This window comes from Phacochoerus africanus, chromosome 2 (genome assembly GCF_016906955.1).
Source record: "Phacochoerus africanus isolate WHEZ1 chromosome 2, ROS_Pafr_v1, whole genome shotgun sequence".
Taxonomy (NCBI): domain Eukaryota; kingdom Metazoa; phylum Chordata; class Mammalia; order Artiodactyla; family Suidae; genus Phacochoerus; species Phacochoerus africanus.
This window is the reverse complement of record NC_062545.1, coordinates 263,480,180-263,498,779: the sequence shown is the minus strand read 5'-3', so window position 1 is coordinate 263,498,779 and position 18,600 is coordinate 263,480,180. Positions and strand designations below refer to the sequence as shown.

Here is an 18,600-nt window from a genome sequence, read left to right as displayed (position 1 = left end):
CAGCATGAGGGGTCTTGGTCTCTGGAAGGACTGAGTATGTTCTGGCAAGTTTCTTACTGTTTTAGGATGGGAGGTCCATGTCAGTGTGAAAGAATGGGAATTTTGGCCTCCCCATGTGTTATTTGAGGAGCTGGGCACAGGGTAGCCATCTATGGAATGCTAAACTGCTCCTGGAAGTGGAAGAATGTGGAAGCACTATAGCTTTTTTTTTCTTTTGAGGGGGCACATCTGCAGCATATGGAAGTTCCCAGGCTAGGGGTCTAATCGGAGCTGCAGCAGCTGGCCTACACCAAAGCCACAGCAACGCAGGATCCCCAACCCACTGAGTGAGGCCAGGGATCGAACTGGCGACCTCATGGATACTAGTTGGATTCACGTCTGCTGTGCCATGACGGGAACTCCCACCAGAGCTTTGATAAGCCCCTTAGATGTGTGTGCATGTGGGGAGGTGTGAGACTCCCCAGGGGCCAGATAGATCAGCTAGAGACAGTCACCAAGCTCCCTTCAAGAGAGAGTGGCACACTGACCATGGTACTTGTGCTTTACTGAGTGGGACTTGAGAGGTGGAGCCAGGGCTGAATCACTGGGGTCAGAGGTGAAAGACCACAGCCACCCGCTGTCACTCTTTCCACTTTCCCCCATGCATGGCTCAGTTTCTCCTCCAAATGAATGCTGAGCAGATATTTAAAGAATATTGATATGTAGTAGCACTAAATCTAAGCCTTCTCAGGGCACCAAAGTAAATTGCTTGCATAAATGAAGGAAAGATGAGCCACTGAATTCATATATTTATAGAAATATATTATAGATATATTTATAGAAATGTGTCCTCTGTATTCTACCTGAAACATATTAAGTGTATTCCGTATACATTTTTACATCAAGATCTCTCAGCCTCTGTAGCACCACATCCTCTTAGTTTTCCTCCTACTTCTCCAGCTCCCTTGTCAGTCTCCTTGATTGGGGCCCCTCCCTCTTCTCAGCCGGGAAGTGTTAGAGTTTCTGGAGGTTGAATCCATTATCCTCATCTCTTTTCTTTATACACTGTCTTCATCCATTTCTGTGGCATTAGATACCATTCATGGGAGAATGACTACTGCATGTATTTCTTTAGCCCAAAGGTTTTCTCTGAGCCCCCAGTTGTGTCTAACTCTTGCCTGACATCACTGCAGGTCTCACATGACCCAGATGGAGTTTTTTTGTTTTTTGTTTTTTGTTTTTTGTTTTTTTGTCTTTTTCAGGCCGTACCTGAGGCATAGGGAGTTTCCCAGGCTAGGGGTTGAATTGGAGCTCTAGCTGCCAGCCTGCACTGTAGCCACAGCAACACCAGATCCAAGCCGTGTCTGTGACCTACACCACAGCTCACAGCAACGACAGATCCTTAACCCACTGAGCAAGGCCAGGGGTCGAACCTGCATCCTCATGGATGCTAGTCAGGTTTGTTTCCACTGGGCCACGACGGGAACTCCCAGAGGGAGTTTTTGATTCCACCCCACCCTCATTCTTCTCATTTCCCATCTCAAGCAAGAGTCAGGAGACCTCCATGATTCACTGTTCATCCTTTCCTTCATCCAGCCCACAGTCTAATTCATCTACATGTTCTGTTCATTCTTCCCACGTCATCTCCCTCTCTCCGTCACCCTTGTCCATGGCATCATTAGCTCTTTGCTGGATCACTGTGTACGTCCTGCTGCCTGGAAGGAATCCAGTAAGTAACACATTGTTGCATTCCTCATTTTTTTCCACCTGCTGTATGATTCATAGAATTTTAACACTTCCTCTGCCCAGCCCTTCAGGACCACAGTGTACCCATAAATAAGTACATAAAATTGAAAAGCTACCAACTACCTAGGTAGGTGGTGCGTTTGGATTTTGGAGACCCTTTTATTTTGTGGAAGTCTTTGGTTTGCACTGGTGGAACCCCACATGCCGAAGTAATGCAGTGGGTGCCCGGCTTAAAAAACTGAGCAGTTGCCAGTGTTTCCTGGACTTTTCCCTCCTTTTCGAGCCCTCTCTTGATGACGTTGGACAGCTTTTGCTCTTACACATACTTGGCCTGCCTGCTGTTACTTCTTTTTTTGTGGGCCGGGGTGGGGGTGGGGTTTGAGCAGAGGTTCATCCAGGAAGCTGATCTCGATCATCCTCCCACCTCCTCCTCCTGCCCACGGCCGGTGTTTTCAGCCTGTCATATGGCTTCCTAGTCAGGGTTGCTGACATGTTGGAATTGCCAGTGGAATTTAATAATTAACAGCTGGGAAATAGAGCATTTTAATTTTTAATTCAACGTTAATTTTTAATATTGCTACTTTTTCTCCCCCCTGCTTAAAAGGAATCTTCCCAGCCAAGTAACCAAACTGGACACTGGTGTTCTGACTTGGTCTTTCTAGAAGGTGTAGTCTGAGGGGTTGTGCGGCTGAGGAGTGTGCGGCAGGCTGACCACCTGTCAGGGCTGGGAAGTTCTCAAGGGGTAGGATGGGTCTGATCTCCGTCTTTAGCCCTGGGCCCCGGCAAATGGAGCAGGGACTTGGCAGATGTGCATCGAGGAGCTGATGCCCTGGTGTGGCCCCTCCTATTGGCTGAATGGCTAAAAACATAGTTTCCTTCTCCTCTCTCACCCCCGACTTTCTTTATTTGTGAAATGGAGGTGATGATAGCACCCACTATTGAACGTGGTTGTAAGGATTCAGTGAGAGAATAAAAGTCCAGTACTTAACCCCAGTGCCTGCGACTAGTAAATAAGAATACCTTCCTTTCCTCCTCTTCCTCCTTCTCTTTCTCTTCCTTTTCTTTGCTTAAAGATAATATTGCCTGCTTGCCAGATGTTCAGCTCACACACAGCTGCATGGCTTAACTGATAGGCTGGGGTCTGAACTGCTAAGAGATCCTTGACAGGCTACACTAAGGACAGGAATGAATGAAGTGACAGTGCATGGGAAACGGTTATAGAATGATAAGCCTAAGCCGTGTGTGTGTGTGTGTGTGTGTGTGTGTGTGTGTGTGGTTTTTTTGGTTTGAAATCCAGTCATTCAACAAAGCTGGGGCTTTTATGTGAGAAAAGCATCACATAAGTTTCTAAAAACAAAACAAAACAAAACAAAACCAAAAAAAAGCTCATCATTTTTTTTTTATTCTGCCCTGATAAAAATGCTGAAGTAGCTCAAATGAGTGGAAATGATGACATACCTGGGTTTTAACTCCAGTTCATTGGTACAGCAAGTAAATAGCCAAGAAGCCATAGAGGGTAGTGGTTCAGAGCACAGACCACAGTCAGACTATCTGGGTTCAAATCCCAGCTTGGCTCCTTACTAGCTGTGTGACCTCAGACAAGTTATTTCACCACTCTGTGCTACAGTTTCCTCACGGATAAAATGGGAATCAAAATATAGCAACCCCACCCCCCACCCCCATAAAAGGGTGAAGCTCTTGGCACTGTGCCTGGTCCCATAGGAAGGAGCCAGTGTGTGTTAGTTACCATCATCTGCTGTTTGGCCTTGGTCAAGTTAACAAGCCTTCCTGAGCCTTGATTTTCATATCTGTACATTGAGCATACTACATGGCCAAGCTTTTGCAAGGACTAAATGAGAGAAAGTGTATGTGAAAGTACCTGGCATAAGTTGGTACAGAGTCCAAAACAGCTTCTTTCATGATTGTTGGAAACCAAGAGCAGGTGTCCCCAAGGGGCGGTCATACCTGGGGTGTGAAGGCAGAGCTGGGGTGTGGGGTTTGAGCAGCCTAGCCATGTCCCCTCCATCTCTGCAGAATTACTCTTAGGGGAGGAAGGAAGCAGGCTTGAAGCAGGGCATGGGGTGGGGGTGGGAGGGCAGAGGCAGCTCCAGAATATGGGTGCAGAGCTTGGTGACGAGGGACAGAAGGCATGAGCAAGAAGTGGGGGTGACCCAGCCTTGCGCAACCTCGCAGGGAAACATGGTTTCTCCCATGGGGGAGGGGCAGGTTTGTGAAAACCCTTCCTCCACCCGTGTATGAGGGTGGGGGTGTGTTCTTGCTGAGCTAACATCTCCTAGACAGCCTCACCAGGGCCACACCCAGGCAGCCAGCAGGGGCCCAATGGGACCCCCAAGACGTTGCCCCAACCACTGGCCTTCTCCCTGTAGTGGCTGAAATACGAGCACACAGCTAGCAGGGGCCAGGCCCTCTCATGTCGCGTTGGGGGTTGAATCTAAATGACCACCTTTCAGTCTGTTTCCGACAGGGAAGTGCAGCCACTTCCAGAGCAAACGGGGTTTGAGCCAAGTCTTCTCAGCTCCCTCCTGCCTCTGCGGGGCCCCAGCTGCTACCCAGCCTTCCCACATTTACTCTTTACAATTTGTCCGTTGCTCTTCCGTTGCTTCCTGTGTTTGTGTTGGCTTTGCTAAGTCCCTTTCAAGTGTTCTGGGTGCAGAGAACATGCCCCCTCCCCTCCCGCTTTTGTGCTTCTAGTCAAGAGGTGACATGATCTGAGAGAGGTCTGAGCCCGAGCCCTGTGTGTCACCCATGGCCACAGTTAGCCCGCCGAGTCCCTTCTTTTCTGGGTGACTGTCTCCTTCTTTGTAAAATGAACCACAACACCAGGACCCCCTTAGTCTGGGGCCCTTTTTGTCTGATAACCAGGTTCCTACCCAGAAATTGCTTTCTGGCAGAAGGCAAACTGAAACAGCTTCTTCCTCTTTCAGCTCAAATGTCACTCTCTCATCCCGCTAGTCAAGCCATAGGGCTTTCTCAGGGTCAGGTGGCACCTACTGGGATAAGTAACACCCAAAGATGTCGCTGGCACCTTAGGAAGGGCCTGGGGAGATAGGCGAAGGGGTTTGGAAGGAAGATTGAGGATGAGGACAGCAGAACAGGGGGGCGGAAGGTACATACACATTGTACAGGTACGATCCCCAAAGGGGCCACCAGGGCAGCCCTCAGAGGCACCTGGCCTCCCCCAGAAGATGCTGCAATGTCACATCACCAGCTGACTGGGGCTAAAATACAGTCAGGATTCAAGGCCAGTCACCACAAGCCATGACTGACCCATGTTCCCCCAGACTGTCACTGCCGTACCTTAGCAAAGCCATCCTGACTCTATGTTTTGTCACCAGGAAACGCCCAGAGGTCGTGACCATAACCAGATGGAAGGCTCCAGTGGTATGGGAAGGCACTTACAACAGAGCCGTCTTAGATAATTATTATGCCAAACAGAAAATTACCGTGGGCTTGACAGTTTTTGCTGTCGGAAGGTAGGTGTTGCTAATAAAACTGGCCTTGAGTTTTTCCCCTTCCACTATCAGAGGATGGGTGAGGGGCCCCTGGGTTTACAGAGGCTGTTCATGTCATGTCTGAATTAGTGGAGAGGAGAATGGTGTCACAGGGCCATTTTAGGCTCCCTTCTGCTGAGGTCCCCAAAGGCTAAGAATAAAACTAGTCAGAGAGTCAACTCTTTCCCACCTCAGGGTGAGGGGCTTGGGTTGCAGGGAAGAAGATCTGCTATACCCACTGCACCCAGAGTCGACAGTACACCCACAGCCACCTCCGCCCTGACCTCCACGGCCCTCTCTGGAAATTCCAAAAATGGCAGCTGTTAGATGGCCTGTGTGTGCGTCGTTTCTCCTATGCCCTCGAGACCCCAGACCAAGGACCAAAGACAGAAGTGTCCTAAGTGGAGTGGTTTTCCACGTCAGCATGGCTGACCACTCCTCTGTGCCTTCTGCCTATTCCTCCTGGAGGGTTTGACCCCGGGAGATTAGGCTGCTCAGAACTTCCTCTTCCAGAGGTTGGATAGGTTCCTGTTTCAGCCCCCGTTTCCTTGTTTGGAACTTTTCTCCCCAAACTGTAATCATTCTTACTTAAAAGTAGTAGCTGTAATGTTAGTTTAAAATATAACCCAGTTTTCTTTTTTAGAGAATTCCCCCCCCCCTTTTTTTTTCCAAAACAAAAGCAAAAGTTCAATTTTCCTGTTCACCTCCGTGCCCCTTCCCTCCCCCACATCCATGGGCCTTTCCATCTGTACCTTTTCTGAAAGCCACAAAGAAACTGAATCACTTTGTTATACAGAAGAAATTATCACAACATTGTAAGACAACTATACTTCAACAAAACTTAAAAAAAAATCAGAAAAAGAAAGAAAGGAAGGAAGGGAGTTCCCATCATAGCTCATTGGTTAATGAATCTGACTAGCATCCATGAGGACACAGGTTCAATCCCTGGCCTTGATCAGTGGGTTAAGGATCTGGCGTTGCCGTGGGCTGTGGTGTAGGTCACAGATGCATTTCGAATCCCGCATTGCTGTGGCTCTGACGTAGGCCAACATCACAGCTCCGATTGGAACCCTAGCCTGGGAGGGTGCAGCCCTAAAAAAGCAAGAAAGGAAGGAAGGAAGAGAAAGAGAGAAAGAAGGAAAGAAAAGAAAGAAAAGAAAAAGAAAGAAAAGGAAGGAAGAAAGAGAAAGAGAGAGAAAGAAGGAAAGAAAAGAAAGAAAGGAAGAAAAGAGAAAGAGAGAGAAAGAAGAAAGAAAAGAAAGAAAAGAAAAAGAAAGAAAGAAAAGGAAGGAAGAAAGAGAGAGAAAGAAGGAAAGAAAAGAAAGAAAAGAAAAAGAAAGAAAAAAAGAAAGAAGAAAGAAAAGAAAGAAAGAAAGAAAGAAAGAAAAGAAAGAAAGAAAGAAGAAAGAAAGAAAGAAAGAAAGAAAAGAAAGTTAGTTGACCTGTTGCCTGTACAAAGAGAAGTGAAGGTCAAGGTTGATCTGAGTGAGGATTTAGGCGTCCTCCTGAGACCTTCTCCAACCTAGAGCCCAGAAGGTATCACTGTCACTGTACTAATCAAGTCCTAATGTCCCTGAATGTACTGATCCCAGGGGCCTGGGTGGCATCTCGAATAGAGAAGGGTGATTCTGGAGTTTTGACCTTTCGACTAGAAGAATATGCTCTGTTAGGAGATGGGAAAGATTCCCAGCTCACCTAATCCTTTGGTATAAGAGGAGACAAGCCAGCCATACTGCAGATTGATTTAACCTTGGTGTTCCCCAAAAGAACGGCTCCGCATTGCTCTAGCCACCTCGTTGCGGCTTTAGAGAACTAAACTGTACTTGGCATGTCCTGGTGAAACCCGCACACTCTGCTCTGAGGCGAGAGAGGACTGTTTGTACTCAGCAGCAATAAATCCTCCCAAGAGTGGATTTGGACTTTTAGGAGGTGTGATGTTTGGTTTATTTTCAAATGACAATGCACAGCACCAACTGCAAGCGCTTTAATCTCTAAACAATGTTAAACCTCACAGAGGTTCCCGCCCTCGCCCCTGGGATCATCTACCAAGCTTCAGGGCACAATAGATTTTTTCTTAAAGTTCCAGAGTGCAGAAGAATTTCCTGGCCATCAGCCCCAGAGCCATGTTGAAGTCCCTCCTTGTATTGCTGAGATATTCTCTCCGTTTAAAGAATCAATACTATAAACCTGGGGTTTCCAGAGACCAGCATTGAAAGCACAGTTTATATTTGTAGTAATCAAAGGGAATCCAAGCAGCAATCAAAGAACAAAAGGAAGTGCCAGTCATTATTACTCACAAAATGTCGTCATTGGCTGATAATGTGATCAACAAATTAAATTCAGTGCACAGTCACTGGGCATGAGTCTGGGTGGTGACGTGGGTTGTGTTAAGCCAGCCAACTACTTCTTCCCTTCTCTATCATCCCCATGGCTTCGCAGAATAGCCTGTAGCTTGGCTTACAGAAGACAGGAACGAGATGGGTTTTTTTTTTTTTCTCTTTTTCTTTTTCAGCTGTACCTGTGGCGTATGGAAGTTCTGAGCCACAGCTGTGACCTTCTCCATAGCTGCAGCAACACTGGATCTTTAACCCACTGTGCCACTGCCACAATGGGAACTCCCCCCTTTCCTTTTCTTCCTGAACATGATGGTTTTTGAATGAATAGGTAAATAGCTAAAATACCACTACACATCTATTAGAATGACCCAAATCCAAAACACTGACAATACCAGCTGCTGATGAAAATGTAGAGCGATAGGAAAGCTTATTCACTGCTGCTGGGAATGCGAAATGATACAACCAATTTGTAAGACAGTTTGGCAGATTCTTACAAAACTAAACATACTCTTACCATACAATCCAGCGATGGCACACCTTAGTATTTACCCTCAAAAGCTGAAACTTTATGTCTACACAAAAACTTGCATACAGATGTTTATAGCAGGTATTTTTTTGGGGGGGGGGTTGGGTTTTGGTTTTTTTCTTTTTTTTGTCTTTTTTGGGCCACACCCGCGGCATATGGAGGTTCCCAGGCTAGGGGTCGAATCAGAGCTACAGCTGCCGGCCTATGCCACAGCCACAGTAACCCGGGATCTGAGCCACATCTGCGACCTACACCACAGCTCATGGCCACACTGGATCCTTAACCCCCTGAGCGAGGCCAGGGATTGAACCTGCAACTAGTTGGGTTTGTTAACCACTGAGCCACGAAAGGAACTCCGTTTATAACACTTTTATTCATAATTGCCCCAAACTTGGAAGTAACAGGTCCTTTAGTAGGCAAATTAATTGATAAATTGTAGCACATTCAGACAGTGGAGTATTAGCAGTGCTTTAAAAAAAAAAAAAATCAATCCATGAAAAGACATGGAGGAACCTCAAATGTTCATTACCAAGAAACCATCTGCAAAGACTACCTACTATATGGTTCCAACTATATGATATTCTGGAAAAGGTCAAAGGTACTGATCCATGGAGACAGTAAAAATATCAGTAGATGCCAGGCGATGGTGTGGGAGAATGGATGAATAGACAGAACACAGGATTTTTTAGGGCAGTGAAAATACTCTGTATGGTACCATACATAGTGATAGATAAATGTATTTTACATTTGTTCAGATTCATAGAAAGTCTGCCACCAAGAGTGAACCTTAGTGTAAACTACGGGCTTGGTGTGATAACGATGTGTCAGTGTAGTTTCATCAGTTGCAACACGTGCTACCCTGGTGCTGGATGTTGATGGTGGGAGAAGCTGGGAGTGGGAGTGGGGGGAGCGGGGGGAATTCTGCACTTTCAGCTCAATTTTGCTGTGAGCCTAAACATGTTCTAAAAACTAAAATCTATTTTTTTAAATGAAATGAGATAGTTAAAGTAAGGTTGAATCAGAGGTCATTTGCTCTCATATTTGGATGGGTTTTATAACGATGGTGTCTGGATAATGGGCTGGTGTTTGGGGTGACCAGCGGGAAACTCACAGGGTAAATCAGTAAGATGGAAGAATATCCATATTCCATAATCCATTGTTTGGGTCCCAGAGAAGGATAAGAGAGTGGCGATGGTTAGGCTTAATGACCCTTGCACATCACACTTGTATCTGGTAGGTCAGTAAAAGTATTGGAATATAGGCTGGGGTTTTTGAGGAAGAGCTAAGAACTAGTGCCCTCTGATGGTGATCAAAGGGTACAAACTTGCAGTTATAAGATGAATAAGCTCTGGGATCTAATGTACAGCATGGTGATTGTTTTTAATAATACTGTAATATATACTTTAAGGTTGGTCAGAGAATAAGTCCTAAGTCTTCTTGCCACAAAAAATGGTAATTATGTGACGTGATGAAGGTGTCAACTAATGCCACAGTGGTAATCATTTCTAATATATGAGTGTACCAGGGAGTTTCCGTTGTCGCCCAGTGGGTTAAGAATCTGACTAGTATCCATGAGGATTTGGGTTCGATCCCTGGCCTTGCTCAGTGGGTTAAAGGATCAAGCGTTGCCACCAGCTGCGGTGTAGGTCATAGACAAAGCTCAGATCTGGTGTGGCTGTGGCTGTGGCATGGGCCAGCAGCTGCAACTGCAATTAGACCCCTAGTCTGGGAACCTTCATATGCTGCGGATGTGGCCCTAAAAAGACAAAAAATAAAAGTTAAAAATAAGTGCATCAAATCAACACTTTGCACACCTTAAACTTACACAATGATATATGTCAGTTATGTCTGAATAAAGCAGGAAAAAAGGAAGAACTAGCATCTGAACTGATTGATAAGGACAAGGGGATAAAGACTAATTAAGGCAGATGGTAATGAGTATCACCTTCATTACAGTTAAAGCTGGTGTTGGAGTATGTGGCTTATAACTGCAGGCCCTGGGCTTCCAAATCTTGAACCACAGAATTAGAAAGACTTAGGCATCCAGGCACATACAGCACAAGTAACTGCAGGCCTCTGGGTGTGGGAGCAGGGCCTGTGCCACTAAGGTACCACTGCAAGGCCCAGAGCAGCTGAAACACATGTTCTCTCTGCCTGGTTGGCTTCCAAGAGTGAGAGAGGAAGGAGCAGGGCTGAGCATGCCCAGCCACCCTGCCAGAATCATCAGTCAGGTAAGCCACTCCACCTCCCCAAAGTTGAATGACTGAATGGTGGAGAGTAGCTGGGAATGTTACAGCAACAGACGTCTCTCATCCAGGATGGGGAAAAATCATTCCTTTCCTAAACTGCAAAATACAGACTAGATGATAATAGCATATTGTCTCCTCTAGAAATCCCAGAGGTTACATTTACCCCATTCTTCTTTATTTCAGATACATTGAGCATTACTTGGAGGAGTTCTTAATATCTGCAAATACATACTTCATGGTTGGCCACAAAGTCATCTTTTACATCATGGTGGATGATATCTCCAGGATGCCTTTGATAGAGCTGGGTCCTCTGCGTTCCTTTAAAGTGTTTGAGATCAAGTCCGAGAAGAGGTGGCAAGACATCAGCATGATGCGCATGAAGACCATCGGGGAGCACATCCTGGCCCACATCCAGCACGAGGTGGACTTCCTCTTCTGCATGGACGTGGATCAGGTCTTCCAAAACAACTTTGGGGTGGAGACCCTGGGCCAGTCGGTGGCTCAGCTGCAGGCCTGGTGGTACAAGGCACATCCTGACGAGTTCACCTACGAGAGGCGGAAGGAGTCCGCAGCCTACATTCCGTTTGGCCAGGGGGATTTTTATTACCACGCAGCCATTTTTGGGGGAACACCCACTCAGGTCCTAAACATCACTCAGGAGTGCTTCAAGGGAATCCTCCAGGACAAGGAAAATGACATAGAAGCCGAGTGGCATGATGAAAGCCATCTAAACAAGTATTTCCTTCTCAACAAACCCACTAAAATCTTATCCCCAGAATACTGCTGGGATTATCATATAGGCATGTCTGTGGATATTAGGACTGTCAAGATAGCTTGGCAGAAAAAAGAGTATAATTTGGTTAGAAATAACATCTGACTTTAAATTGTGCCAGCAGTTTTCTGAATTTGAAAGAGTATTACTCTGGCTACTTCCTCAGAGAAGTAGCACTTAATTTTAACTTTAAAAAAAAATACTAACAAAATACCAACACAGTAAGTACATATTATTCTTCCTTGCAACTTTGAGCCTTGTCAAATGGGAGAATGACTCTGTGGTAATCAGATGTAAATTCCCAATGATTTCTTATCTGTTCTGGGTTGAGGGGTATATACTATTAACTGAACCAAAAAAAAAAAAATTGTCATAGGCAAAGAAAAAGTCAAAAACACTCTACATGTCATACTGGAGAAAAGTATGCAAAGGGAAGTGTTTGGCAACAAAATAAGATTGGGAGGGGTCGTCTTCTTGATTTCAGCGTCTTCCTGTCTCTGCTAAGTCTAAAGCAACAGAGTTGCTTTGCAGCAGGAGATCAGAGTCTACCTTAGCAATCCTCAGATGATTTCAACAGCAGAGGACTTCAGGTTATTTGAAGTCCATGTCCTTTTCACATCAGGGTTTTGTTTGGCTTCTGCGCAGATACTGGTCAGGATTCCCAATGGTGAATGTTGGGAGTTACAGGGAATCCGAATGAACCAATGGGAGCTCAGCACGAAATAAAAGCACAGCTTCTAAGTAAGTTTGCCATGAAATAGCGAAGACAGATTGGAAAGAGAGGGGGCTGATCACTGTGGGGCAATGCCATTTCTAAAAGACACAGGGCATGGAGTTGGCATGTACATACAGCTTGGATCCAGGCACTGAATGGGAGGCAATGAGAGTGGCTCCAGCCTCCTCAACCATATGACAACTAGAGCAGCACTGTCTTAGAAGATGCTTCTTGCTTTGGCCAAGTCATATTCAGTCTGCCAGACTCTGGAACTTGTGTCTACAAATCCTTGCTCAGAGGAAGTGGATGATGTCAGAGTGGACAGAGGCCTACAGTGGGTTGAAGTGGCTTCCTAGACCTGGGCTTCATGACAATCAGGCATCAGCAAGTCCTGCTGCCACCTGCTCTAACTCTCAGAGTCCCTCAGCCCATCATGGGCAACTTGAGAGCCACCGTCAAGGAGTGGACTAGAGGAAAAGCCTGCTTATCAGGGAACCTCTCATTTCCCCTGCCCCAGCTGCACTACTGAAGTGTAACTGCCGGACATGTTTAATAAAGTGGTTAATTGATTTTATATCAAAATAGAGACGATGGCAATGGGAGACCCAGTCCTCATGACTAAGCAGCTTTTCAATCCCTTTCTCTCAGAAAAGCTATGAGATCTTACATGTAATTTAAAGTTAAGCAGTTTAGTGTAAAGGAAGTTAGGAGGCAATATTTACATCTGCAGGTATGTGATATACTTTTGCTTGTGTTCCAGTTTAGGTCATTTGTGTCCATTTTCAAATGACTTACTTGAAGAGCCATTGCACTGACTTGATGTTCAGCACGATGGGCTTCTTTGATAAAATGAAACCTGCATTTTCTCTACTGTTTCACTGGGCCTCCTGCTCTTCAATTCTTGCTAAAAATTTTTGCAACCCAGCAAAATAAAACGAACTCAACAAAAATCCTGGAGAAGTAGTCTTGTAAAAGAAAAAGGAGATCACAGGTCAATTAGGACTCTTGTTTCTCTGTAACGCAAGTTTATGGAATCCATTCTGGAGTGCAGAGAGTTCATGGTGCAAGTTTCAAACTACAGAAATGATTCGTTCTCAAAGATTAAAGAAAAGGACTGATGTTTCCTTTTGAAGGAATCTTGATTTTTTTTAAAAAAAATCATTTAAATTTAAATTTCAAATAGACAAATTCAAGATCTTATTAATAGTTCAATATTAAAAAATAAAAATCCTGATTTAAAATTAAATAAATTATTTTCTCAGTATATTCTGGTCTGGTCATGGATTGTGGCTTTTCTCCCAAAGATGTTCAGAACTGTCATTTACAGAATTTTTAAATACCTAGACTCCACCCCCCACCCCCCATCAAAGTTCTCGTGTCCTAAAAATGTGTCTGCTGGCACAAAGATAGAAAGGAAGGATTGGACTTCCCGAGTGGCACAGTGGTTAACGAATCTGACTAGGAACCATGAGGTTTCGGGTTCGATCCTTGGCCTTGCTCAGTGGGTTAACGATCCGACATTGCCGTGAGCTGTGGTGTAGGTCGCAGACGTGGCTCGGATCCCACATTGCTGTGACTCTGGCGTAGGCCTGCGGCTACAGCTCTGATTAGACCCCTAGCCTGGGAACCTCCATATGCCGAGGGTGCAGCCCTAGAAAAGATGAAAAGACAAAAAAAAAAAAAAGAAAAAGAAAAAGAAAGAAAGAACATGATTGAGATTCACTAACTTTTTTTCCCCTTTTCCGGCTGCCCCGCAGCATATGGAGTTCCCAGGCCAGATATCAGATCCAAGCTGCAGTATGGATCAGATCTAAGTCGAAGTTGAAACTTCCACTGCAGCTGCAGCAATGCCACATCCTTTAACCCATTTTACACCAGGCAGGGGATCAAACCTGCTTCCTGGCACTGCAGAGTTTCCACTGATCCCTTTGCACCAGGACAGGAACTCTGAGATTCACTCACTTTTATCACAACAAATGTTTATGTAGAGCTTCCCAAAGTGATGCACTGAAGTAACTAACTGCCAGTGGAAGAACTAGTAGAATAAGGCTTGAAGGTCAGGGTGGGGCACAAGGGCAGAGGGAGAAAACAATGCCATAGCCAAATCTGTTGGTTACTAGTCCTGACCTCTGGGGAATGTATATGGCCAAGGGAAACCTGGGAGAGACTTGCTGGATTTCCAGCGAGACAGGGCGGGTGTATTTGTAATAAATAGAAAGATTGAAGCAGAGCAGGCTGATGTGTGGTGCATGGGATACACAACAGGGCATGCTTCCCTCATAGTAGAGAATTATTCCCATTCTGTAGATGAGCAAAGTGAGGCCCAGAAATGTTAAGCCACTCTCCTGGGAAGCATCTGAGGGAAGCTCACACCAGAGAAGCAGATGAGGATAAATGTGTTGACACCATACATACGGACGGCCAGGTTTCCTCTCAAGGAGAATGCTGCTTCATAGAAGAATCTAATAAAGGGGAATTTTTGCCATAAGAATTAATATTTTAGGAGTTCCCATTGTGGCACAGTGGTTAACGAATCCGACTAGGAACTATAAGGTTGCGGGTTCAATCCCTGGCCTTGCTCAGTGGGTTAAGGATCTGGCGTTGCCATGAGCTGTGGTGTAGGTTGCAGACGCGGCTTGGATCTGGCATTGCTGTGGCTGTGGCATAGGCCAGTGGCTACAGCTCCGATTAGACCCCTAGCCTGGGAATTTCCATATGCTGCAGGAGCAGCCCTAGAAATGGAAAAAAAAAAAAAAAAGAATATTTTAAAAATTAGACATGTTCCTAAGCCTGCATCATCTCCCACTTTTTACGCACTAAATCTGCCCCAACTGCATTAAGTCAGTTAAAATGGACCCTGTAAAAATAAATAACTGATTATTCTCAATTTGACATTGTGCCCATAAGGCTGCTCTGAGCCACATGGGCACACATAAGCTGTTATGCCAAGACAGTGCCTCGGAGGGCATTCGGATGAGGGGGTGGGTAGAAGGGACAAGGCACACCTCCTCCTTCTACTCTGGGGGACCCATGAGCTGGAGGAGGAGAAGTGTCTTTAAGGCTAGAAGGGCTGACTTTTGCCCATTTTTTATCTCTCAGCCAAAGTCATCATGTGTTTTATTGATAAGGGAACCATAGCTTCGGCAACACTTACGGTTACAAGTATTTATTAAATGTACCTTATATAAAGAATAACACAGGCATGGTAGCATGCTCTCAAGTGTGAAAGTGTGAATATTTAACATACAATGCATACTTTTTAAGGACAGAAAGCAGAGTTAAGTGAGGATCCATTGGTCAAAGCCTCACATCTATAAGGGTGCAGAGCAGGATTCAAACCCAAGACTGTCTGATTCTAAATTCTTTGCTTTTCCAACAGCTCCTGTCTGATTCCCTTACTCTATCTTTCACATATGTGCGTGCAACACACACACACACTTAACCATCTTGCTTTTGAAATCGGAGGACAGCAAGGCATCACCACCAAAAGCCCACAATTCTTATATTAGGCATTAAAGAGAGAGAACTTTGTAGACCAAAACTGTTGAGAAGCAGAAGGTGGGGCTAAACTCACCCTAAAGCCCACTAGAGAAGCTGTCCATTGAAACCTGAACAATATGAGGCCCAAGGAAGTTCAAGGGCCAAGGGAGTACAGAGGAGGGAAGGATGTCTTCAGAGGTGAATTGAGCTTTGAGAGAAGAGAAGGGGATCACTGTGAGGAGTGGAAATGGCATGAGGTTTCAGAGGGTGGAGCAGCAGAAGCAAAGCACAGAGGACTGTGATAAGACTTTCATGAAGACCGACATAAATGGTGCCAAAGCCATGGGCCTGGATGAGATCTCCTAGCAGAGCTTGTATGAGAAGCAACAAAAATCAGGAGAAGGCTTTGGCTGTTTGAGGGCTATGCATTTGCCCAGCATCTGTGGCTGTCCTTCTCTCTTCCCAGCAATGCCTTGTCTCCTTTATGGAGTCAGTGTGATTCCTATTGAAACTGGTGCCATGGTTGGACCAAGTGACCCAGACTAAGCCAGTCAACACTTTCCCAGCCCCTGGTGGCAATGATTGATTTGGGGGTGGGCAGGTGACCTAAACTAGTCCAAACAAAGTGAATCTCAAATCTTTTGCTGGAAATAAAGAAGCATGTAATATTAGAAGTTGTTTATACCTCTGGTGACCACAGGGAAGGCCATCCTTAGGACAAAACTGACAATAGGGTGGGAGGAACAGGGACACTGAAGGAACTGCAGTCCTTACGACAACCCTGAGCCATGGCTGCGAAAATTAGCCTGCACTGCCTGTGGGCTTTTCAAATGTGTGAGCCAATAAAGTTCTATTATTAGGTCACTTGGAATCAGAGTTTCTCTTATAACTGAAAACATCCCCACTGAACCCTCTAAAATGGTTAGTTCCTTAAAGGCAGAACCTAGTCTGCCTTTGCATCAGTTCTAGCACCCATTATGTCACTTGTCTCAGAGGTGCTGCTTAACAAATTATCTATAAGATGGATGAATGAATGAATCATCACATCCACTCCTGGAATGCCTCATAAGTGCTCTCTTTAACGAAAAAAAAATTTTTTTTTTGGTCTTTTTAGGGCATATGGAAATTCCCAGGCTAGCGGTCGAATCAGAGCTGTAGCTGCCGGCCTACACCACAGCCACAGCAACGCCAGATCTGAGCTGCATCTGCAACCTATACCACAGCTCATGGCAACACCGGATCCTTAACCCACTGAGTGAGGCCAGGGATCAAACCTGAGTCCTCATGGATGCTAGTCAGATTCGTTACCACTGAGCCACAACGGGAAATCTGAAAAAAAATGTTTTGATTGTGGACTCTGTCCTATTACAAAGCAGATGCCTCTCTCTCTGGCACCTGGAATTATTTCTCCTATAGTACACAGTGTGGGAATTCAAGAGTCTCAGTCTGAACATCAGACTCTAACCTGGTACAATAGCCTACTGGGTTCAGTGCTACTTAAGGTCAGTGATGCATGGGACAAATTTATTCCATTAGAGTAGAGAGGTGGTTCTCACCCAGGATGATTTTTTTCACCACCACCACCACTGCATGCCCATGCTCTGCGCTGTCCCCAGGGACATTTGGCAGTGCCTTAAGATATTGTTGGTTGTCACAACTTGTGGAGAGGTTGCCACTCACATATAGTGGATAGAGGCCAGGGATGCTGTTAAACATCCTACAACGTACAGGACAGCCCTCACAACCAAGAATTATCTGGCTTAAAATGTCAATCATGATGAGTTTGAGAACCTGGTGCAAAATTCCTTTGAACTTCATTAAGAAACATGGGAAGCCAATATGCATAATACCCACCTGTCTATACCCAGAGAATTGTCCCTGATAGGTGTCAAAGACTTTGAACTCACCTCTTAATCCTCTTGTAACATTCATAGCTAAGACTAAAGTAGTTCCTCACATTGGACACTAGAGGGCAGGAATTTCCAAAGCTAACACATCTCAAGGGACTGCTATGATTAAAAACACTCTTTCCTGGACCTGGCAAAAACTGCACATTTGTAGAAATAGATAGGAATCTTGCATGTAAATGAATATAGCTGTAAATATTTAATATATGTGGCTGTGTGAAAAACCAGCCAAAGTTGGAACACACTTTTAGTAAATTGATTGCAACTATTCAGAATAAAAGATAGTTATAATAGCTAGGTATTTTGGTTGAAGATATTTTGGTTGCTTAGAAGAGACATTCTTCTTGAGCTGTCTAAACCCAAAAGAGGGATTACTGGGAGGCTACGAGAGAGTTCTACTGAATATAAGGGAGAGTTGACAGTCAGCCAGGAGTATACTGAAGCTGGCTTCGTACCCGCTTGTGAGAACTTGTTATACAAAATGCTTGCCAACTCTTTGTTCAGTGACTTCTCTATAATAGCTTGATATCAACCACAGCAAGAGTATTTACACCATGTGGATCTGAAAACACTAGAAATCAGGCCCCCCTTTCCTTCCCTTTCCCTTCTATCCTTCTTTTTAAGGAGGTGGCTGTGGAGTTCTTGTTGTGGCTCATTGTGAAGAACCCAACTAGTATTCATGAGGATGTGAGTTTAATCCCTGGCCTCACTCAGTGGGTTAAGGATCCCTCATTGCTGCAAGCTGCAGTGTAGGTTGCAGAAGCAGCTTGGATCTGGCATTGCCATGGCTGTGGCATAGGCCAGTGGCTACAATTTTGATTCAACCCCTAGCCTGGGAAATTCTAAATGCTGCAGGTGTGGCCCTAAAAAGGCCAAAAAAAAAAAAAAGAGGTGGTTTTATAAAGATTTATCAGCATATCACTACCACCAGGCCACAAGCAAGAGCAAGGGAAGTTCAAGGGCTTCAAAGACTGAAAAATGCAAACTTTCCCTAAAGGTCTGCAAATGTGACCCAGCTTCAAATATCTCCAGATTCAAAACTCTAGATTCTTGAAAAAAGAAAATTCAATTGGCACAGCATCCACTCATCCTCCCAGCAGCTATGACATGGGGTAGAATAAAAGATAGTTTATTAGGATTAGACTATGGGGAGTTCTCAGAGAAGGACATACTGTTGTGAGCTGGGTAGTTGCCTCTAAGTCTTTACTACATTCACTTACAGCTGTCTGGCTGTCAATCAATTCTTTCCACATATCTAAAATAGTCTCTGCTACCATGATGCAAAATATCATGCACAACTCTCTAGCTCAGCCCCCTCTGCTAATACCAGATTCCAGAATCCAGAGATAATATCAGAGGGTCAGGCCTCTCAGGGTCT

General features: G+C 45.1%; 1 protein-coding gene across 5 annotated transcripts in view; it reads left to right on the top strand.

Annotated features, from left to right (window-relative positions):
• GGTA1 (glycoprotein alpha-galactosyltransferase 1 (inactive)) overlaps positions 1 to 11,865 on the top strand; it is a 74,382-nt gene extending 62,517 nt beyond the window's left edge. For all 5 annotated transcript variants that reach the window (XM_047768316.1, XM_047768314.1, XM_047768311.1 and 2 more), the window contains 2 exons: positions 5,082 to 5,219; positions 10,532 to 11,865. In XM_047768316.1, coding sequence (XP_047624272.1) covers positions 5,082 to 5,219; positions 10,532 to 11,225 — 832 coding nt within the window. In that variant the 3' untranslated portion in view covers positions 11,226 to 11,865. The remainder of the gene's footprint in view (positions 1 to 5,081; positions 5,220 to 10,531) is intronic.
• The last annotated feature ends 6,735 nt before the right edge of the window (positions 11,866 to 18,600 follow it).